Genomic DNA, 24,280 nt, shown 5'->3' on the forward strand with positions numbered 1-24,280 from the left:
CAAAGGGTGGTTATCGTTATCTTCTCACATTTATTGATGACTATTCTAGGAAGGTCTGGGTGTATTTTCTGAAACACAAGAATGATGTATTTGTCACCTTTAAACAGTGGAAAGCCTTGATTGAGAAACAAATAGGCAAGATGGTAAAGAGGTTCAGAACTGATAATGGCTTGGAGTTTTGTGAGGGTGACTTTAATGAGTTCTGCAAGAATGAAGGCATTGTGAGGCACCGCACAGTTATGAAAACAACTTAGCAGAATGGGGTTGCAGAACGGATGAATAGAACTCTCTTGGAAATGGCTCGTTGCATGCTGTCTAATGCTGGGATGTCTAAAGATTTTTGGGCTGAAGCAGTTAACACGGCTTGCTACTTGGTGAATAGGTCTCCATCCACAACAATTGACTGTAAAACTCCACAAGAGGTATGGTCTGGTACTCATGCAGATTACTCTAATTTAAAAATATTTGGTTGTCCTACATATGCTCATGTTAATGATGGTAAGCTTGAGGCAAGGGCAAAGAAATGTTTATTTCTTGGATATGGATCTGGGGTGAAAGGATACAGATTGTGGTGTATTAAATCATCCAAATTCATGCATAGTAGAGATGTGAAATTTGATGAATCTGCTATGTTGAAGCCGAGAAAGGAGGTTGTTAGTGCAGGAAAAGATCAGAAAGTCAGGAAGCAAGTGGAGCAGGTGAAGTTTGAGGTTGAACCTTCACAGTTAGTACCACAAGTAACCTCATTACCGCCTATTCATGATGAGGTGGGGAATCCTACAGAGGATGACGGTGCAGTACATGATGTTGCCGATGAGCAACAGTATAGCATTGCTGCTGGGAGAGAGAGGAGGCAGATTAGGCCGCCTCAAAAGTATGGCTATGCAGAGTTAGTGGCCTATCCATTGACTGTGGCAAAGACTATAGAAGTTCAAGAACCTGTTACTTACCATGAAGCTGTCACAGGTAGCCATTCAGCTCAGTGGAGTATTGATATGAGTGAGGAGATTGAATCTCTTCATAAAAACTAGACTTGGGAGCTTGTGAAATTACCTAAAGGTAAAAGAGTTGTTGGTTGCAAGTGAGTCTTCAAGAAAAAGGAGGGAAACCCAGGGACTGATGATGTGAAGTTTAAAGCTCGTTTAGTGGCAAAGGGCTATAGTCAGAAAGAAGGTGTGGACTTCAATGAAGTGTTCTCACCTGTTGTGAAACATAGTTCTATTCGAGTGTTGCTTGCTATGGTTAGTTTGTTTGACTTAGAGTTAGAGCAACTTGATGTCAAGACAGCCTTCCTGCATGGTGAGCTTGAGGAGCAGATTTACATGCGTCAGCCAGAGGGGCTTGTTATCCAGGGAAAGGAGGACCATGTTTGCAGTTTGAAGAATCCTTGTATGGCCTGAAGCAATCGCCTAGGCAGTGGTACAAGCGATTTGATACTTTCATGCTTAGTAACGGTTACACCAGAAGTGATCATGACAGTTGTGTATATTTGAGGAGGCTATCAAATGAGACATTTGTATACGTGTTGTTGTATGTTGATGACATGCTCATTGCTGCTAGAGACATGTCAGAAATCAACAAGTTGAAAGCCAAGCTTAGTGATGAGTTTGAGATGAAAGATTTGGGTGCAGCAAAGAAGATTTTGGGGTTGGAAATCTTGAGAGATAGAAAAGCAGGCAAGTTGTATTTGTCACAGAAGAAATACATTGAAAAAGTGCTGGAGCGTTTTGCTATGCAGAAGTGCAAGCCTGTGAGTACGCCACTTGCTGCCCATTTTAGACTTTCATCAGCTTTGTCACCACAGACCGAGGAGGAGGTGGAGCACATGTCGCGTGTTCCATATGCGAGTGCAGTTGGTAGTATCATGTATGCTATGTTTGCAGTCGCCCGGACATTTCACATGCAGTTAGTGTTGTTAGCAGGTTCATGGGGAACCCGGGAAAAGAGCATTGGCAGGCAGTGAAGTGGATCCTCTGGTATCTACGTGGAACTTCATATATTGGTTTGGTGTTTGACAGGAGCAGTAGTATTGGCAGAAATGTTTGTGGATATTCAGATTCAGATTATGCTGGTGATCTTGATCAGAGGAGGTCGTTGACAGGGTATGTGTTTACTCTTTGTGGTAGTGCTGTTAGTTGGAAGGCAATATTGCAGTCTACAGTTGCGTTGTCTACCACAGAGGCTGAGTACATGGCAGCGACTGAGGCAGTGAAGGAAGCCATTTGGAAGAGAGGGCTACTTGGTGACCTGCGATTGCCACAGGAGTCTACAGTTGTATATTGTGACAGCCAGAGTGCTATCCATCTGACTAGAGATCAAATGTATCATGAGAGGACGAAGCATATAGATGTCAGGTACCACTTTGTTCGAAGAGTTGTGTCTAAGAGAGATATTGCTGTAAAGAAGATTGGTACTGCAGAGAATCTAGCAGACATGATGACCAAGCCTATTCCTGTGGCCAAGTTCAAGCATTGCTTGGACTTGGTTGGTGTTAGCAGCTTGTGAGTGCCCCGAGGGGGCTGTTGCAGAGGTGATTGGAGAGAATTCAAGCCAAGGTGGAGATTTGTTGAGTTGGGTGTCTTGAATACAAACCCGTTTAGGGTCCGAAATATTGTGTGCGACCCGGACTAGGCCCGTTTACCCGTCCCGTTTTATGTGTTTTTTCGGCCCGATAAGACTAATTTAAAGCCCGCTTTATATAAAGGGGCTTTTAGGGCTTATTTTGTGAGCAAGTCTTGTAAAGAGGGTTGAGAGCTCTAAAGAAAAGGGAAAAGGGTGTGCTAGGGTTTCTAGAGGGTTTGGTGAGAGAGAGACCGATCTTCTCTTGTAATCTCTGAATCTTCTAGTGGATTTTCTCGTCGCCTCTGCCGTGGAGTAGGCTTTTGCCAAACCACGTAAATCTTTGTGTCTTTGTGTGATTGCTTGTGTTTATTCTTTTGTTTTACTTTGCCATTGAAATCACATATTGCTATTTGGGGTTTTTCACAACAGACATTAAACACATTCATTGACAAGGTTCATCTTTGAGCACATGAATAACTAACTTGTAAAAACATGACTTCTATAATTAAAGAAAAAATACAAGAGAGTCAGAGGACCCTGAACCTGATTGGATGATTTTTAGAGATGAAGACAAATGTAAAGAATAAGAACTAGAGATTCAGATAGGGGTGAATCATAAAATATGTGAGGTGCTGAAAATCCGATTGCGATAAATCCTCAAAACACATTCGAACATTGGAGTTGAAGGAAAATAAAATAAAAAATAATTAAAAAAAAACCATTTGCATTGAAATGCCCTTGTTTCTTAGATGACCATCATCAAGAAGCATTTGAAATTTGGAAAACTTCTTTTTGGAACAAATGTTTGATACATCTGTCAAGCATAGCTGTTGAAGATGAAAGATTTCTAGATGGACACTCCTACTCTCTGGATCTACAATAAAGTGGATGATTGAATAAGGAGAGGTTTCTGTTCCAAGCAGAAATAAAGGTCTTCTCTCTGTTCTCTATGATGAAAAATGATAGTTTGGAAGAAAAAATGGGGATACAATGATAATCCCAGTCATGTCTTGCCCTGGGTAAGTGAAATCCCACCTTTCTTTAGGGTTTTCAGTTGTTCTACCTTTTAGGCTAAATCGCAACTTCGGATAGGGCATGCCCGGGATATTTGTGAGATACATACAAAATAGCAACTCGTTCTAGAACAGTTCTTATTCGGGATATCCAACCCAAGAGTGTACCGGAGCGAGGGAGATGTTTCTATGGCTAGGGGTGAGTTAACGGATCCTCTTTGCACATCAAATATTCTACTGGTGGGGGTGAATTTTGTCTCAAGGAAAGCAGCGACAAGTAACACGTCTTGAAGCAAAGTCATTTCCATTTCCCATCAACATTTTCAACAATTGTTGTTCTTTCTAGTAGATTAATCAAGCTCCATATTTGCTATTATTGAGTGCATTTCCTTGCTAATTTTAATGGTTGAGGAGTTATCTTTTTCTCTCTTAGCTTGGAGTATATAATCCACTCTTTTCTGCTCGATCCCTTGCGTTAGACCAAGGGTTCAACTTTGGTCACTTTCTCAAGGAATATTTTGATGACAACAAACACAACATGATGTTTTATTTTAGTTATTGTGCTAATGAACGAATGTTGTTTAAGTATTCTTCCTAAAGGTCAAAGTGGAAAACATAGAAGCATAGATCAAGGCATGAATATTGGAGCTTAGAGCCAAATGTAGAAGAAGAAGATCCATGGAGCATGAAGGACAGGAGTGAAGAGTTGACGAGGTTCATGAAGAGTTTGAATGTCCAGTCAAGTCTAGAATTTATAAACTAGTCCCTCTATGTACACGTGAGTAATAGCACTAGGGTAGACATAAAAAAATGGTAATTGAACTTGAACAAAAAATAGTTTTCATGCAGGTATGGAAAGTAAGAATGGAGTCTTGACACTTGAAGGTACATTCTAAACTTTGGACGGACGACCGTGAGAATGCACAGCCGACATGGAAGTGAGATGTGCAAAACATGGAAACAAAAGAACCCTTCCTTACAAGTAGACCTGGCAAACGGGTACCCCACGCGGGTACGGGTACAACCCATGCGGGTACGGGTACCGGTGGGTACGGGTAAGAAATACAAGCGCGGGTACCGGTAGCTTTTCATGAACTTGGAACCCACCCAGGCAGGTACGGGTATACCCGTGGGTAACCTGGCAAATTTAAAGAAGAAATTATATATATATATCTACCAAAAGAAATTATATGATGAATGAGTGTATGAACACATAAAGGTCATACGATGGATGTACAAGCCTTGATATTTAATCCAACAGCAGCTTCTTAACAAGTCAGCTGCTATTGGATCAAATATCAAGGATGGGATGATGAGTACATGTTTATACGCCCATTCATCAAACAATTTTTCATTTACTTTAACGAGTGATTGTTTTGGTACGTACAACCAAAGATACCAATCACAAAGTCTGATTGCTTTGACTTGTTTTGTTGGCCCACCCACATAGTCTATTTTTTACTGTTTAGTGTTTAGGCCTTAAGAATAAAAAGTTAAGCTTGAAGAAGCACGGATCTGAGAGAGTCCACTAGGGCAAGTAGGATCCCAATGCTCCCTGCTAGAGCAGATCTCGCATGCCACTGATGAACCTGAAGCATTGGAGAAAAGAGGAGATGCCTATTTGAATCTTGGAAGGTGCCATTTTAGGTTTGTCTTTCCCAACGCTCTCTTGGAGAAAAGAGGGGGTTTGGAAAGACAAGCCTAAAAGTCAAATGTATGCTCATTTGGGGCTAGAGGGTCTTTTAGCTATATATAAGCATAAGAAGATCCAAGGCGCTTGCAAAATAGGGAAAACCAACATGGTGGGACACACTTTTGGTTGATTGGGGCCGACCTACTAATCAGCTTTTGATTTCGTTTCAATTTGAATCACGAAAAATCAACTGAATCAGATAATCCTTTTTTTAAAAAAAATGGGAAATCAATCAGATCATCCTAACATTCAATAATATGTATTTTGGGTCACATTTTCCAGATGGATGTGATTGGAACCATTGATCTGAAAGACAACCAAAGTCCAGCAAAATTACATCTTTGTATTCCCTTTATCTAACGCATGGGGTGTCCGTTCGGCATGGGACCAAGACCAAGTGGGTCGACTCATGATGCTCTACAAGATCAATGGTCTCTATTATACATACATGTCCCCACATGGGATGCAAAAATACATGCACATATACAGTAATACAGACATGCATACATACATACACAAATGGATGTCGAGGATAGGATAAATGCTAATGCAAAGGGAAGGAATGGTTGGGTCCTTGGCATGATTAAAGAGAATAACAAAAGGTTGTGTTTCCCTTTCTTCCATTGCTTTTTGTAGACCATAAAGTGTCTTTGAAAGAGGTGGGAGTCTGCCCCCTTCCTTTTTACTTTTGCCCTGCAGATATAATGCAAAACCAAGTTTTCCCACCATGTGTTATCATCATCCAAAAGTCCTGACCACTTTCTACTTTTGACTTCTCACGCTTAGTTCGGCAACAAATAAACCCAACACCTATTTGCCATGAAAAGACAGTGTAGCCTCATGTGCTTTTCTTCTCTAGGACTTATGGTTAATCAACCAAACAAATGGACTTATGGTTTCTGTGATCAATTTGGCCCGATAGCACATGGTAAAGTAAACATCTCAACTCTGATATTACAGGAAAGAACAATACTACTCCTTTATCTTTTAAGATATCAAAGGCCTATAATTTTCAAATTAACAAGCAGGTTTCAAAATATAATTGCAAAATGACAAGCGACAAAAATGAAAAGAAAAAAGAGAATACCAATTCTCTCACTCATCTACAACATTTATTTCAAAGGCTGAAACAAGAAAAAAAAACTGATAACAATTATCAGACTAAATTGGATAAAATAAAATAAAAATGAGTAGAAAAACTCAACAGTCTCCCATTTACTAAAACTGAATTACAGAATAGAAAATTAGAAGGAAAAAGAAGACAATATAAAATTCAGTTTACCACCCCAATCAAAATTGATGAAAGAAAAAAGTTTTTTTTTTTTTTTTTGTTCTAACCCATAGAATAATCCAGCGTTTCAAAACACGGTTGAAGAAAATCCTAGTCGACTCGGCACGACACGGTCGAGTACTCGGTTGATGCATCTGAGTGCTTAGTTGAAGCAGACATAACTTGGAAGAGTCAAAGGAGTTTTTATTGACTCTGTATGGCAAAATGCGGAATGCAGCGGCAAAACGAGGAACACGGGCAAGGGAAAAGGGAGTCCACGATGATGCGGGGAAAAATCAACAGAGAGAGAGAGAGAGAGAGAGAGAGAGAGAGAGAGAGAGAGAGAGAGAGAGAGGAGAAGAGGAAGAATGGTGAGGAGAAGAGGAAGAATGGTCAGTGTGCCATAGCAACAGGAGGTGAGAAACCTATGCTCCTCTGAGTTGGGAGTGCAAGCATGGCAGTGTGATCCAAGAAATCCTTCAGTGCAACAACAGACTGCAAAATTGTCCTAAGATCTTCTCCACAAGAGAACCCTTTGACACCAACACCCCTCACAGCATAGAGATAGAAGGTTATACAACCCTTTCTGAACTTAAACCGCGCCATTTCACACCCAGACAGTCCCCGTATGAGCTTCTTGTTTACTTCTCCTAGCGGAATTGCTGACGGCCATAGGTGTTCTACGGCCGATTTCATGCTTTCAGATTCAAAGATGAAGAGAAGAACTTTGGATTTCTTCGTGCCGAAGCCAAGGGTGAGGGTGTGCCAAGCATGGTGGGCCAAAATGGTGAAGTTGGTAGGCAAAAAGGCGATAGTTGAAGGGAAGGGATGCGAGGTGTTGAGGTGAGTGTAATGAGGAAGAGGGAGGGAGAGGAGGGGTAAGAGTTCAAGGGGAGTGGCACGTCGGACTGTGAAGGATTTCACGATGAATTGGCTTCCAAATCGGAGACCTTTGACGTCGGAGCTCGGCTTAAAAGAAGGGTCAGTTGTTGATTTGTTGGAGTGTTGTTCTTGTTTCTGCTTTGGGAGTTGGTGTTTCTGTTTCTTCTCCTCTTCTCCCATGGTGGTGTGTAGGGGTACTTGTTTTGTTTTGTTTTGTTTGATGATCAATCTATGGGGTCTGGAGACAAGGGGCTTCCTTTTTTCTATTTTGTAACCATATAATACAGTCAAAAGGAAATGGTCCTCAACTTTACAGAGATTGTTCTTTTTCTTTTCTTTTTTTTGCCTTTGTGATGCAAAGTTCGGTGTAAATGTTGGGTGTTGGGACGGTTACCTATCTGGGAGGGAGTGGTTTTTTCCTTTTTTAGAATGTAGTCTGTACCTTCACATATTACCTTAGTCTAGCATGTTAGTTTTATTAATCAAACTTAATGCAGAAACCGATCGTACCTCCAGGCATGGTGATCAGATGGTGATGCTGTGCAATCCATGCAATTCGGCTGTTGAAGATGCTCCTGATGAACACCGTCCGTCGAGCATGGGAGGATCTTCCAATCTAACTAAGTATAGATGTTGTCCTTAATAGATCAGGGACCACCTAAAGAAAATCCTAAATCACACTTACGTAACTTTATGTGTGCTGCTCCCTCTAAGCAACCAGTCTTATTTATAATTGAGGATTAGGATTAGATCTCCCCATGCATCACATCTTTTTCTAATTATGGACTCTTAAGACAGATTAACTTTAATTGCCTTAACCCTTGTTTAGGAAATCACTAAAGGTGTCAATGTGGGCCTCCATTGTGGAACATTTTTAACGTTGCATTCTTAGAACTCATTTGATTTTATTGTAAGAGCCTTGATGCTTTCTTCTTTCTCATGCATGCTATAGATCTTTGTATGTATCTGTATACATGCACATGCATATATCCATGGGTATGCGAAAAAGTGGAAGAAAGAAATACACTCAAGATTTATCCATGAATTATAAATTTCATGTAAGGTTATGAATGTGTTGATAATATTATGAAAATGAAACCCATGAAAATTTTCATCATCTATTTGCGCTAAACCACCACACACCACCCCCCCCCCCCCCCCCCCGTGGCTCTCTCAGTTACCCGCCTCATTATACATTCATGAAGAACACTAGGTTAAGTGTGGTGGTAGTTTCCATTGTGTTGTAAGCAATGTCCCTTAACTAGACTGAGCAACGGCATACTGACCACTAAGCTTTCTCTTGGTTCAACAAACCATGTCATACCTATGAAAGTAATACTGACTACTAAGGTTTTTCTTGATTTAATCCATGTCATGCCTATGAAAGTAAATACAATGCAATGCAGGCGTGTATGAGTGTACTCAAGAAATGGGTGTGCCCCAAGCCTTTTGGAAATGCCCTCATTCATTCATTCATGACGAAAGAAAAGATTCCATAGCAAAACATAGTTCACTTATATTCTATTAAAGAACGAAAATAATGATTCTAACAACAACAAAAAACATGCTAAATATGATAATTTTACACTTGAAACAATCTAATGGGGAAAGTTAGGCTGGTTGGCTTCTCGAGAGGTAAGAAAAGGCTTTGAATCCTTACCATAAGATGAAGAAATGAAAATTTTCTTAAACACTGTTGCATTTAAGAAAAGGTATAAAAATGTGATATACAAGCAACATCATTTTCCTCTATATATTTAAAGAAAATTCCTTTTTAAAATCCAAGTGCTTACAACAGACAAATTGTTAGTTTAGCACAACATGAAAAAATACATAGGTAGAATACAACCAACAAGAATAAAAAGGTAGTGACCAACCGGTGGGGGACACATTGGCATTTCCTATATATTAGTCTTTCTAAATTCCCCTTTTAAGATAGAAATCCACCTCCAGGCATGTTAGGAGGCACTTGGGATGATACTTGTCCTTGAGACATGATTTGCGACCTGGGCCCTTGAACAAATGTCTGGTTCATGCCCGTACCGACCATATGTTGTTGTTGGTGTTGCTGCGATTGTTGTTGCTGGTGCTGCTGCTGGTGCTGTTGCTGTTGCAATTGTTGCTGTTGCTGCTGCTGTTGGAGTTGTTGCTGCTGACTAGATATCTGTGGTTTGAATACAACCATGTCCTGGGTTGATAAATTTATATAACTTAGTTTCAAAATGCACGCTATAATGAAGAAATCCCTAGGTTATTAACCTACGTCACAAATATATCCCATATTTAAATGTATCTGACGTATCCCTCAGATAGTTTATCTTAGCTAGTGCTCAGAAATAGGGTAGGTACCTATGTTGCTTTGGTGATGTTTGATATTGATTCTATAGGACCTAACATACAAAGGGTGTTACTAAAAAATCAACTCCATAGGATCATGCTAACCCTTGATTTGTGGAGCTTTAAAATGGATGGCTATAAAATGGATCCATTTTGTGCCTCCACAAAGTGAATGGTTAGGATGATCCTATGGAGATGGTTTTTTATGAACACACTATCTATGTTAAGCCGTATGGAATGAATGGGTTGGATGAGTCAAACAAAATGGGTGACGGCTTATTTATAATTGTCAGCTCAAATAAGCTATCTGAGGCACCTCAGATACATCACCCACTTTCAAAATATAGCATTTTTAGCGCGACATTTTGATAAAACAACAAAATTCCAAAATAATCCCGAGATTTTAAATATATAGCGATATTTTCATTTTTATCATAAAATATACCGATAATATTACGATATTGTCCCGATATTTTTACAATATTTTTATTTTATATTTTTTTCTTAAATTTTAAGTTTTATATATTTTTCAAATAAATTTATTTTTATCATTTTCCCGATATAAACCCGAAAAAATAAAAATAAAAATAATTAATCCTGAGATTTTCTATTGCTGACAAATTCCCGAGAACGATATTTGTCACATAGTTATTAAATAATCAAATAGCTCACCCCAGGGAAGAGCATGCCTATCAAGCGGCTCGCCTTATCTGAAACGGAAAGCAGCAATGTCTGTGAAGGTAGTTGGATGACTGCACACTGAACCAAAGACAAATTACATCCGGGATTATTCATAACGGTACATATGATCCTGATTATATCAGCAAAATGGTAACATAACAATCCTCAAACAGCTCATCTAAGCCGAGATATATGGGTAATGATGAGAATGCATTGCAAGTTTCCTACAATGCATTTAATGAGTATTTAGTCGGGAACATGAACTTTTTAACAGTGAGTTCTATTGCCTTTGTGATTGCATACACAGATTTCCGAGATCCAACCCATTGATTTCATAAGGAATGAGCATGTTGAAGTCATAAATGGTCGTCCATTTACTGTCTCGTGGCGTGGCAACAGCATGAATGGCTACAAAGTTCAACCTAACCAAATTCAATTCTTTCAAAGCTTATAATGTTCCATTAATAGTGTTTAGGACTACATCTTTTTTTTCAATGGGCATGGTTAGGTATACATCGATAACTAATGATTTTAGAATAGACTAAAGCACTAAAGCTAGCTTGGCATGATTTTGAAGAAATAACCAACAAACAAAATATGCAATTGAAATGTGAGCACAACTGAACCGACCGACAAAATAAAAAACGTAAAGGAAAATTGAAGTGAAGAAATGCTTCGAATGAATCCAAGGCTAAAACTGTAATAGCCAATGCAGTATGAACCCCCTCTTTGTTACCAATAGGTTAGTATTAGGGTTGTCACCCTGCAGGATAGTTCATTAGGGTGGATAAAAGAGAGTTCCACCATAATGTTCTTTATTACCAATAAGAACACAGAGTTTCTGGGGTATTCAGCAGGGATAAAAGAAAGTTACAGATCAGGAAAGGTCTGTTAAAGATGACAAATCTATGTTGTTTCAGGTCTAGAAGGTTTCTGAATTTCATATGGTAATAGGGAATTAGTTACAGGCTGAGGGGCGGTGTAGAGGATTTACAGGATAAAATATGGAAAGACTGGACTGTTTACAGGTAAAAGAGCAGGATAGTTCATTAGGGTGGACTGTCAAAGCCTGGTTGTGTTAAAAATGTGAAAATAGAGAGCTGGATTTATATAGGAAGGCTTGAAGTAAAGTTTTATGTCTGTAAATAAACAGGGTAAGGGTTCTTGATGAGGTCTTGATTCTGTACTGATTATGGTGGTAGGGCAAATAGTTTAGGGCCTAAGCCTGATGGTTTGTAGGAGTAACAGACAGCAAAAGGTGAGATTTGGATGTCTCATCCTGGATCTGAGATGATCGCAGGTCAGATCTAAGGTTGTAAGGGTTCTAGGTATGTTTAGGCTTGGATCTGGATGGGGGAGAACGGGTGAAAGATAAAGGAAAGGTGATATGCATTGGGGCTGAGCCTCTAGCTCAATTGGTAAGAGGCTCTCTTCCTCAACCAAGAGGCCGGCGATTCAATTCCAGCATACCTACCAAAAAAAAAGGTGATATGTACATCGATAGCTGTTAGAAATATGGATAGGGTTAGAGAGGAAGAAGAAGAGGAAAAGAGAGATGGGGAGTCACTGAGGGAGCTCCTCATGTAAATGATGTATATATAGGCCCAACTAGGGCAATCGCGATACAATGATTATAATACCCTCTACAACACATGTAATGCCTAAACTACCCTTACACATTATTCAACACTCCCCCTCAAGATGGAGTGTATATATTATGGAACTCCAACTTGCTACAAAGAAAACTACAACAAACAACTAATAAAATAACAATACAACAAAAAGGACAATAATCTCATACACACAGTCAGCTTCGTACAACACTCCCCCCCCCCCCAAGTTGGTGTGGTATTTGGTACACATTATGAAAATAGCAATGGCTGAAAGAGTACAGCAGGGAAATTGGCCATAAAAAAAGAGTAGTGCCCCCTGAATCAGCATGACAGTGAGAGCGATCAGAACATGGCGAACAAAGATGCATGCCAACAACGATTAAATAGAAACGCCTTAGCAGGGACAACAACAATCCTTAAACAAAATAAGCACGCCCAAAGGGCGCACTTCGAACAATGGCGAAGTAGTAGTGACAGAGACATCAACTGAGTAGCACAACACCAATAGAAGAACTCCCACCACCAGAAGGGTAAGAGAAACCAACCAATGACGGGGGATACCGTCGCCTGGAGAAAGATAACCAACTGACGATGGGGGATACCATCGCCTGGAGAGACAACCGACCAACGACGGCGGACAGCACGTCGCCCGGAGAGACAACCAACCAACAACGGAGGGCACCGTCTCCTGGAGAGAGATAACCGACAAACGACGGGGGACACCGTCGTCCGGAGAGACAAGGTCGATGGGGGACATCGCCGCCTGGAGATATAACCGGCCAACAACGGGGTATACCGTCGTACGGAGAGACAAGGTCGACGGGGGACACCCTCACTTGAAGAGATAACCAATCAATGACGGGGGCAACCGTCTTCTGGAGACAAGGCCGGCAGCAACACGTAGCCTGAATAGATAACCAATCAACGACGGGGGACACTGTCACCTGAAGACAAGGCCGGCGACAGCACGTCGCCTGAATAGATAACCACCCAACGACGGGGGACACCAACGTCTGGAGAGATAAGGTCGACTGTGGACATCGTCCAATGATGGGGGACACCAACGTCTGGAGACAAGGCCGACGGTGGACACCGTCCAATGATGGGAGACACCATCGTTTGGAGACAAGTCCGACAGCAACACGTTGCCTGAAGAGATAACCAACCAACGATAGGGGACACCGTCGTTGGTTGGTTATCACATCAGGCGACGTGCTGTCCGATGTTAAAGTATAAAATAATAAATAACGCCTTCTCCATCAGCTTAAGCTTTTGGAGTAACTGGTTGTTTCACATGGTATCAGAGCCAAAGGTCCTGAGTTCAAACCTCCTTGATAGCAAAAATCCACATGCAATGGCCAAACCCAAAAGAGGGGCTAGATGTGCCACGTCTAGGCCAACCCAAGAATGAGGGGCCACACGTGAGGTGGAGTGTTAACATATAAAAGAATAAATAACGCCTTCTCCAGCAGCTTATGCTTTTGGAGTAACTGGTTGTTTCACAGGAAATAGAGCACTGGATTTCAGAACAGGTTTAGGGTTGCATGAGAAGAAGGGAAGGGAGTATGTGGACCGTTGGGTGCTTTTTACAGGCTTCTTGCAGTCATGGGTATTGGATTTCGCGTTTAATGATTAGGCAAAAAGCTAGGGTTGATTCGTGAGGGCAAAAAAGGATTTGGGTGGTACAGTTCAAAGACAATATTAAAGAAATCTCAAGTGAACGCCTAATAAAGCACAATAATAAAGCAGGATAAGCTATACCATCTTCATGACCATAAAGACAGCCTTCAAATTTCGCACCACCTCCTATGAAGGACCCCAAAAGATAAGAGTGTCATCAATGTATTACAATAGGCCAATATCTAGATCTGAGACGTCAACTTTAAATCCCTCCACAAAGCATCCTCTATTAGCTTTTTCCCATCATCATACTCAATTCTTTAGCCGCCCTTGAGCTTACAAAGAAGCCTATGGGGCTCCCAAAGACAGAGACAAAAAATCCATGCCGAGGATAAGAAACTCCTCATCCAAGAACACCTATAACCGAATCCCATCCTCCCAAGAATGTAATCAAGCAAATAGCAACTCTTTCTCCATTTCTACCTTGAAAAGGATACTCTCTTTCCCATTCTAATATTTTTAGGCAATTAACTCATGAAAAACAAGGGAACCAACAAGGATCCACCTCCTTAAGATAACGCCCCTTGGTGCTTAGAAATGTTCTAGTCCAAGGCCTTCCTTGATCTGCTGGCAAACTGGCAATGACCTGGCAATGACCTTGGCCAATATTTTATACATACTTCCCACCAAGCTAATCAGTCTGAAGTCACTGAGATTATCTGGACCATCCTTCCTGGGAAATACGGTAATGAAAGATGCCCCTATACTTCTGGCCATGGATTGAAATTTCGGTTTCGGCCTCAGCCGAAAACAAAATTTCGATGGAAATTTCGGTCGCAATTTTGGTTTCAGTAGAAATTTCGGTGAAAATCTTATAATTTTGGCCGAAATTAAAATTTTCGGTTTCGGTTTTAAATTTTGGTCAAGGCCGAAATCCGAAATTTCGGTATTTCGGCCAAAATTTAAAACCATGCTTCTGGCCAGATGAGCACCTTCATGAAATTCAGCAGCGAAGGCCATTCTATCGGCTTTCACAAACTCCAAACCCTTGTGAAAGAAGGCAATTAGAGTAATCTGGCCCTACTGCCCTATCCCCGTCCATGGCAAACAAAGGAAGCTCTTTCCCTCATTAGAGAACTGCGTCTCCAAATTGTCACAGCTCTCCAAGTCTAAGGAATTAAACACAAGACCATCCAGCATAGGTTTAAAGTCTTCCTTGGCCAAGCACAAGTCAATAAAACTCAATAATAGTCGATGAAATGGTATCAGCATTGTCGCATCTCACCCCATCATCAAGCTACTAAGAGACGGTCTTCTTTTGGAATTACTGATCCTTTGGACTACGGCCTGTTCTTATCGGACAACTACTTCACCTCTTTTTTAAGCTATTGCCTTTCTTGAAGCTTTATAGGGTTCAAAGGATACACTTCTCCTCTATCGAAAGTTATAATTTTTTCAAGGATCTCCCTGTTCTTAGATCCATTAGCTTTTGACCTCTCCTTGGCCCATTCTTTGAATTTCGTCATAATTTACAGTATGTCCATCCCTTCCTAGGCCATATGTCGGCAGACATATGGCACCACATTCAGATGCTCCTTGAGATGTGAGGAAAAATAATGAACATAAGCCCTCAAATCAATACTAGAAACAAAAAGTAAACACTTTAACAAGGATTCAGTCCCTGAACCCGACACATCAATCTTTGCCCATGGATCTTGTTGATGGGTTCTACTATGATGCATGAAACCCTAGCGAAAAACCGTTGTTAAGCAAATACAACATACTGGAATGAAAAATGGAAAAATAATCTAATGTATAACTTGTGAATTTCCAATTTGGCTATCTACAATTACAAAACTAATGAATGATATTGTCACCAACTATGTGTACAAAAGATGCAAAATTATGCACATCAAAAAAATTATATACTAACTTACCAAAATAATAAGGGATTTACTAGCGTCCATCGCAGAAAGCATTTCGTGCGTCTGTTGCATCTGACAACAGCCACCCAGTCTCTGCATATGATAGATTTTGTCTTCATTCACAAGGTGGCTGTTTTCAGATGCAACAGACTATCCGCGAAAACCCTTCTGCGATGGACGCTAGCAAATCCCAAGTAATAATAATATACTAGCAGAATTACTCATCTAGCATATACAACAAATGTGAACCATGGAAGAAGAAAATACAAGGCAACGCGAGACGCATAGGAACTCAACAGTCAAAAGAAACAATCACAATGTGAAACTGGAAAAAAGAAGGTGAAACTCCAAAAGACAAGCTGAAACCCCAAAAGACTCACAAGCTTCTTTTCTTGCAGTTGTCCAAGAAATCCGTGCTGATTTAATGTCCGAAAAACTAAGAATTCCGCCTTTCCCATGTATTGCCTAGTATTAAAAAGGCAAAAAAAGGAATAAGAAAAGCAGTCAAGATTTAGTACGATTAACACATGCCAAATACGCAGGTTAAGCAGACTTAAGATGGATATGCCACTAAAGAAAAAGAGAAGAACGATGATCCACAAGTTACTTGTTATTCATGTGATCCTGAGATATAAGGCGGACAATTTGCATTTTTTGCGGCCAATCTGCTGCAAGCCTGAAATGAATACCAAATATTATCCAAAAGAAAACTCAGATAGAAAAGGAACTATTAGTTACATGCAAAATATGGTAAATAGAATAAAGACGGCTAAAGAGTGCAAATGGGCAGCCCAGCATCAAATAAGACAAACCCATGTTATTTGGTAGGAACTCAAGCATAACTCATTGCATTTGCAGTTGCAAAGCCCAACATTACAAAAGAAAAACACTTGCTCTTTCGTTGGAACTCAAGAACAACTCATTGCATTAGCAGCTAAACAAGATAGCAACCACAACTCCACAAGATGTAAAATAATGCTAGAGAGAGGGGCCCAACTTTGGAATACAAAGTTGGCATGTAATGTAGACATGAATAATGATTTCACAACTAAGAGCAACATAAGTTTGATAAAAATGCAAGAAATATAGGATGTGAAAGCTGGAGCGTAGAAATGATGGTGATTGCATAGTTACCGGAAATTTCCTAGTTAGATGGGAAGCTCGCTTCCTGGAAACTCATTTTGGAAGCTAAGTTCTTCTCGCTTCCCAAAATTTGGGGAAGCACACTTCCCAAATGCTTCCTACGTGTTTCCTCCTAATTGAGAGTATGCTTTCTATTTAGGTGATTATTTCTTCCTAAAAGAATATTTTCTCCTTTTGATAAGGTTGAACGATCTTAATTATAAAAAAGAAATGCATTTAAAACTTGAAAACTCATCTTTAAGTTTCAAATGAAAATTATACGGAACTTTTCCCAAAATCTTAATATTAGATAAATATGAATAAAATATGTGAAACTCTAAATTCCTAAAACTAGTAATCCCGAGTAGTCAAAAAGTCTTCTTTTATACTTGTCATCGTTACCTATATTAACCATTCCACCCTAACCTACTACAATCCTACTTTTTATATGCTTCATGTTGACTTTCAGACACTTCCCACACATTTTCTCATTATTTTCTTTAAAATTTTTCGCTTCCCGCTTTTTCTCTTATCAACCGCTCGCTTCCTGCATCGCTTGACATACTCGCTTCCACTCTGGCAACTATGGGTGATTTCCCCTATCATTTAATGATATTTTACACTGAAATATAGCATGCATTCATTTGTAATGTTGTGAAAAATGATCTATCAGAAGCCTTTCAAACATTTCCACAATATCATAGATGAATATTTTCAATCGCATGCACAATTCCATGATTTTCTATGGAAAAGGCAAACCCACATCCCCATTGAGGTGCTCTCATCCATCATCAAATAGAAAACCTTTAAGCTCAAAAGGAAGTTATAGAGTTCATTAAACACTTCCATAAAATTATCTCTTCAACATCAATCTTCTGAACATTTTGAAGGAATTTCAGATTTCAACATCCAAAGACAAAAAACCATGAAAATAACAAGGAAGCTACATTTATGAGCAACTGCAAAGTGGATAATAGAATCTGAAACTTACGTTTCTGGCGATGATGAACTCCTATAACCCTGTCAAATAGAAAAGAAGACATCATGCTAAAAAACAAATAGCATTAAAATTAATAAAGTTGAAAGAAATTGTATTTATTAGTTAGGAAGGAATTGCCAATGTTTACGTGATAATATGATTAAGTAAAATGGAGACATTGAAGAAGAAACACACAATAGACATTTATAATTGGCAAGTTACATAGGAACTTAAGGATATGGATAATCAAGAGAACCAGTGTAGAAAAGGTAAACAAAACAAGAAGATAGATTGGAACCATTTATCAGAATCATAGGAAAAGGAAACATTCGATAAATTAAAAAAGATATTTTCAATACCAATATCAAAGAGAAAGAGGGAAAAGTGCAAAACTAAATACCATGAAAGCAAAAGAAGATGATATTTTAGAATCATTTATAAGAATCATAGGATAAGGAAACATTTGCAAATTAAAAATGATATTTACAATTACCATATCAAATAAAATGAGGGAAAAGTACAAAACTAAATACCATGAAAGCGAGAGCAATCACCATAATTCAAGAAAAAAACCTGATCAATATTTGTTTTAAAACAAGACACATGGTGCGTGTCAAAAGTATAAGAAGTGCCCTTACTTGTATAAAAAAGGGCGGCCCAGTGCACGAGGCTCCCGCCATTGCGGCCCAGTGCCCTTGCTTATATCTCAACTCAACTCAACTCAACAAAGCCTTTGTCCCAAACTAGTTGGGGTTGGCTTAATGAATCATTTAGAAAAACTTCATGAAGAAGGTGAAAGGAATCTACCCAGCTCTAATCATGGCTCTAGTTGGGTTCTTTTACGTGGATCATTTTCTTCCATTCTATACTATCCAAGGTCATGTTCTCTGTTATGTTCCTAGCTATCAAGTCTTTCCTCACTATTTCTACCCAAGTTGTTTTCGGTCTGCCCCTACCTCTTTTTACTTCATCAATTTGGCACGAGTCGCCTCTTCTCACCAGCATCCAAAGGCCTACGTTGGATGTGTCCAAACCATCTTACTATGAGTGCCCTTGCTTATATAAAGAAGAAAAATCTATCTTGGAAGAAATCAAGCACTATGTAAATGAAAGGATAAGAGAAGCAAAATAAGAAAGAGAAAAATTTAAGGGGGTTGAAAAGTAAACCCCAAGACTTCCAATGAATCATATCAACATTAAAACTTACCCAATTCTTAACACATCCCCTCTACCCATTTCTTAACACATCCCCTCAAGCTGGAGCATATGTACCATCCATGCCCAGCTTGAAGCAAATTATACTATTATAAGAAAATGACTTCAACGATGAGCCTTCATAAATCTGTGGTCAACTGATCGTATGGCCTCACAAATGGAGTAGATATTAGCTTCGCAGTAAGCTTCTCCAGAACAAAAGTGAAAATTTACTTCAATATGTTTATTTCCCATGTAAAACTAAAATACTAGGTATGAAGTGGCTGCCTGGTTATCACATAAAATCGACATTGGTCTGTTGACCATTAAAGCGATCTCTTCCATAACAGTATTCAACCACATCATCTGACACATCTCCTACTTTTCCAAGTCGCAAGATTTCTTTTTAAAAAGGCACAATTCCAAGTAGTCCAGCATCTATATCAAAGGAAGATTGTACACAGTCAGCATCAGAAAAATTGGCCACTCTTAAGTGGTTATTTTCTTTATTAAAATCTGGTGAAAAGACGGAGGTTCGCGGGTTATTCCGGAGAACCTTCTGGAGCTTAACATGTTAATCTTCTCATAAAATAGCACAAACCAGTCGCAATTTCAGATTAGGCTTTCAAAAACTTAATCAAATTGTTTTAGGAAGTTTACTTTAATTTAACCTCAGACATAGTTCAACAATGAGCTTAAAATCCGTCCAAACATGCATTGCACTAATAGATCACACCAAAAGATAAGAATATGTATATCAATATGGCAGAACAAGTTTAGGGTCTAATCACAATATGAAAATAAAGAAAATGACAGATCTGGGGCCCAAGCTAACCACCTATGATATGCCGGCCAGTGAACCAAAACAGAAATACAGTGACCCGCATTTTGAAAACAAAACATTAAGTCGTGATATTTCCTGTTTCAAGAAAGTCTTCCAACTCCCTTTGTAATTTTCTTCTGCCAAGATGTCCTATTTATTTTGCAATATTGGAAGTAAAGGGGGTATCTCACTGCATAATAAACCAAGGGAATCCAATGAACAAGAACTAAGACATAATGCATTAGTTTCAAATTGGTTACACATAAAAAATAAAACCCAGTTAGAAAAAGAACTCGATATCTAGCAAAACATAAAAATAAAATGCATTGTTGTTAGTAGCAGAAGGCTACTGATATTCACACTACCATGTTTTGATACTGGAGGCGAACTCACCTTCTCTTTTATGTTTTAATTGGCCACTGAGAGATTTTCAGGAATTGTAGAAGCTTTTGACAGCTGGTTAAACAATAAAAGAATAGATGAGTTCGCCCCATTATCAAAACATGGTAGTGTGAATATCGTTAGCCAAACAAAATCATTAATCATTATCAAAATAAAAAAAAGTTCAATTGGTATTTGAACCACTTTTCCTCAGGAAAGGACAGAATATTGTACATGTAACCAGACATAAAACCATAAATTTTATGCGAGGGAAAACTTACTTCAAGACTACAAATGAATACAGGTTGCCCTTGTCTTTGTCCTGATAAATCCCCCTGCATGTATAAGGAATCCTTCCGGTATTAAAGAGGCCCAAAAATTAACTAAATTGAGTCTAAAAAATCAATGGCTCCATGGATAAACAAACAATTTTAAAAATGACCAAACTTACATATGAAAAAGAACAACCATTATTGAGTATGAGACTCCTATGTTTACAGATGGAGAAGTGATAAAATTATCCAGTGCCAAGAAAACAATAATCTATATACTAAAAACCCAATTAGAAAGAGGAAAATCTCTAATGGATTCAGGAATATAAATTACATAAGCCAATCCTACAGCTTATACATAGATATATAGAGATATATGACCCAGAGTGCTTTCCATGCATAAAAAATACCCCAAAAGTCACATAGGACTACCATTCAAAAAAAAAAAGTCGCATAGATAGGACAAAGAGAAAACATATACTTGCTAGCAGAAGCATTCAACCTAGAACGCTCAACGGAATATTATATATTTGTTTATAAGTGAACCTCAGGCTCCCATACAGAAAAAAAATGAATAAATTGATTATTGCCAAGTAGACAATACTTTTTCTGAAGAAATGGAGAGAGGGGAATTTTTCTTTGACCGAAAAAGCAATTGTTGCATGCAACAACTTTTACCAAAATAAATAAAGAGAAACCTTTTGATTTAGGGAGTGAATAACAGGCATTTCTAAAACCCTAACAGTGCCTCTGGTAATGGTGATCTTCTTATCTCATATGGGGTCCAGTCAGGTAAGGGTGCAACTTGGGTTGGTTGGGTTGAGCATTTGCTAAAAAATGAATTGGAATCAACCCGAACCCAGCCAATTTAATGGTAAAAGCTCAACCCAAATTTCCAAAAAATCAACCCTAGTTGCATCCTTACAATTAAGTAATCTTGTCCTACATGGTGACAATCCACTAAAATGTCCTTAGTTCTCAGTCTCACATGAAGAAAAGGGTATACTACTTTGCTTCACCAAGTATAAGGCTGCAGCTCCTCTTTACAAGATGGTCCACTTGCGACACGGATGGGAATGCATGCTACGAAAGAAAGGGTCGAGTCTGATACATCAACCGTCTACTCAATATCCTTGTACGAGTCCACAATCACTACACGAGGTCAATCCGGCCCGAGACGCGTGCGTTGACAAAACCGCCATAGGAATGGAGACCTTTCAATAGAGCGGAGGCGAACTGATCAACGATAAACAGCCCTACTCAAACCAAACGAATACAAGCATCCGGATAAACACCACGAGCAAAGCCAATAAAGGACATAATGAGAAGAGCACAGGCAGACATCAAGGCTATACTTTTGGTGATTTCCGAATGTGACCTTGCTCACATCACAGAAAGTATAAACACCTGCAAGAAAAGCCACTCGATGACGTGGCCTTTAGTAGATCTCTCTCTCTCTCTCTCTCTCTCTCTCTCTCTCTGTTTTTTTTTTGTTTTGCTTCCATCAATAACCCTAATTAGATGTTGTAATCAGAGAAGTTTCTTTTTGTCTTCAAAGCAACATTATGCAAGTCGGAAATTGCTACTCACCCAAAACATGTTTTAAAATTTCCCCGAAACAACTGAAATGTTTCCATTTCCATCCACATTGAAACAAAATCTCTTCCACGTCATTATTTCCGACCAAAATTCCCGAAATTTGATCGAATTCCTGAAATTTGACCGAAATGGTCGAAAGGACAAAAAAAGATGGAAAGGTGTTATGATTTACATCGTATAAAGCTATTTACATCATATTGACATAGAGTTGGGGGTCCTTGGAGGTGAGATTTGGTCCTTGTACATTCTTATACTTCATTACATTGTATTTCTTTATTAAGTTTATGGTACCAGACATGTGCGGCAACATGTCACTAGGTGTTCGATGCGATTAAGACATTATGGATGGCTTTCTCGTTTACCTGATTGGTTTCTAAGTATGTATTTCTGCTTACTCTAGCATTCCCCAAGTTTCATCTAAAAAATGTTTCCATATGTTTACGTGATTTCACAAGATTTCCACCGAAACCAAAATGTTTCCGTTTCCGTGCCGAAACTGAAAAAGAAATTTAAAACCTTGACCCAAAATAGCACTTCAACAATGTTACGACAAATCATTACACATTGGTGGACCTTAATGGCTTCTGACACCTTTCTAGTGATAAGTTCTGTTACATGTTTCTTATTTTATGGGTTTTTTTTTAAACAATAGCAATTTTTTTAAAATAGAACAGGAATTAAATTGCGGCAAGTCCACTATCTCATTAGCATGCTTTTAAATATCCACCAGACACGAAACGAATGAACTGTTTCTGTTTCTCTCCCCACCGAAACTGGTACAAAAATTGAAAGGCATATCAAAACCAAAATTGCAAATGTACTAGTGGTATACCATATCAGAACGTTTTACATATTTATATTTATATGAATTGCATGTGAAATGTAATATATGTATTATGTATACAAATTTATATGAATTACATGTAAAATGTAGTATGTACTGAATATCAGACGTGCGATAACACGTCTCTAAGTGTTAGATGTTGTTAAACTGCTGAATTTTGGAGAACACAAGGTCCTATTATCTAAATAGCGTCATCGTTCTGCCGAAATCTTGGCAAACCCGAAGACCCTTTGTCCATATAGCACCCTTACGCTGCTGAATTTCGGAGAACACAAGGTCCTATTATCTAAAGAGCCCCGTTGTTCTGCCGAAATCTCGGCAAATCCGGAGCCCTTTTGTCAAATCAGCGTCGTTACGCTGCCGGTTTCTCAACAAACCTTCACGCTCCTTTGGTAAATTTACATTTATTTTCCAGTTTTCTGCACTTACATTACAAAACTCGGTGCAGGGTAGTTACGGAGTTTAGGGCTTCTTTTGCCCTAAATCCTGTAACGTAAACCTCTCTCCTCACTATAAATAGGGCTACGTTCCCTCTTCTTATCCCACCACTCTGTCTCCGGTCCTACCATAGACAAACGAGACAGAGACGAGAGCCTTGGCGCTCCACGGTGTTGGACAAACGGAGGGAATCATAAACCCAGAGTTTCTTTTCCTTCACGTACTGTCTTTTCCGTTTGATTTAAGTTAACCTGATTGTGGTCAGCTGCGAGATCTTTCGGGACTTATATACAGAATACGACCTCAATCAAGATAACTACCGCTTATTTTCGTTCTTTTTGTAAATTTATTTTATTTACATTCTAGAATTAAGCATAATCGAAATAAAGGATAAAAGGATAAGTTATCCTGATTAAATTCTTCAAAAATGCCAAATCAAGTGAAGAGACCGGATTCATCCGGGCAAGAGGGGTGCCTAACACCTTCCCCAATTGTAACCATAACCCTTACCCAGATATCTGTAAGGACCACGCCTAAACAAACAGAGCAAAATTACAAGGTTCTAGGCCTAGAGCAAAAGAACCCCTTTGGTTACTGTTCCTCCAATGAAATTCGGATACCTATCCTATTTTCATCGAAAGAACAGGCACGGGTCCTAGGCCCTAACCTAGGTGGCGACTTTGAGTTTCTCTTTCTTGCGGAGTCGGGATCACGGTCCCGAGTCCGCAAGAAATGCAGATCAACTAACACTCCCAGGAGTACCCGATGTGGTGATCCCCCGACGCCCTCGCACGCGGTGGGAAAGAACCGGCCTCCACAAACTGGCGACTTTGCTGGGGATTTGAATTGAAAATCAAAAGGTTATAGCTCTATATTGACTTGACTTGGCATTTTCGGAAAATTTAATCAAATAACTTGGCTTTTCTACCTTTATTAGGGTTATCCTTAACCCGATGTAGCTTTCAGGGGCACCCGCAAGTTGCGAACACTTAGCAAGTTACGGATGCTCCTCACAAGCGAAAATAAAAGTGT

The 24,280-nt window shown here is 39.3% G+C and overlaps 2 protein-coding genes across 4 annotated transcripts in view; both read right to left on the reverse strand.

The window, feature by feature from the left end:
• Positions 1 to 5,807: 5,807 nt before the first annotated feature.
• LOC143870334 (uncharacterized) lies at positions 5,808 to 7,694 on the reverse strand. Its single transcript, XM_077376596.1, has one exon. The coding sequence runs from the start codon at positions 7,598 to 7,600 to the stop codon at positions 6,932 to 6,934; it is 669 nt and encodes a 222-aa protein (XP_077232711.1). The 5' UTR covers positions 7,601 to 7,694; the 3' UTR covers positions 5,808 to 6,931.
• Positions 7,695 to 9,148: 1,454 nt separating this feature from the next.
• PFT1 (phytochrome and flowering time regulatory protein (PFT1)) overlaps positions 9,149 to 24,280 on the reverse strand; it is an 85,313-nt gene continuing 70,181 nt past the window's right edge. For 2 of the 3 annotated variants that reach the window (XM_077376594.1, XM_077376593.1), the window contains exons 11-16: positions 20,377 to 20,430; positions 17,710 to 17,738; positions 16,204 to 16,272; positions 15,977 to 16,061; positions 10,430 to 10,516; positions 9,149 to 9,608 (exon numbers count right to left, since the gene is read on the reverse strand). In XM_077376594.1, the coding sequence (XP_077232709.1) occupies positions 9,351 to 9,608; positions 10,430 to 10,516; positions 15,977 to 16,061; positions 16,204 to 16,272; positions 17,710 to 17,738; positions 20,377 to 20,430 (582 nt within the window). In that variant the 3' untranslated portion in view covers positions 9,149 to 9,350. The remainder of the gene's footprint in view (positions 9,609 to 10,429; positions 10,517 to 15,976; positions 16,062 to 16,203; positions 16,273 to 17,709; positions 17,739 to 20,376; positions 20,431 to 24,280) is intronic. The other variant, XM_077376595.1, reaches the window with a different exon arrangement.

The sequence above is a fragment of the Tasmannia lanceolata genome, unplaced genomic scaffold (genome assembly GCF_043159265.1).
Source record: "Tasmannia lanceolata isolate RefF3 unplaced genomic scaffold, GAP_Taslan_0.1 ptg000002l, whole genome shotgun sequence".
In the NCBI taxonomy this organism is placed as follows: Eukaryota; Viridiplantae; Streptophyta; class Magnoliopsida; order Canellales; family Winteraceae; genus Tasmannia; species Tasmannia lanceolata.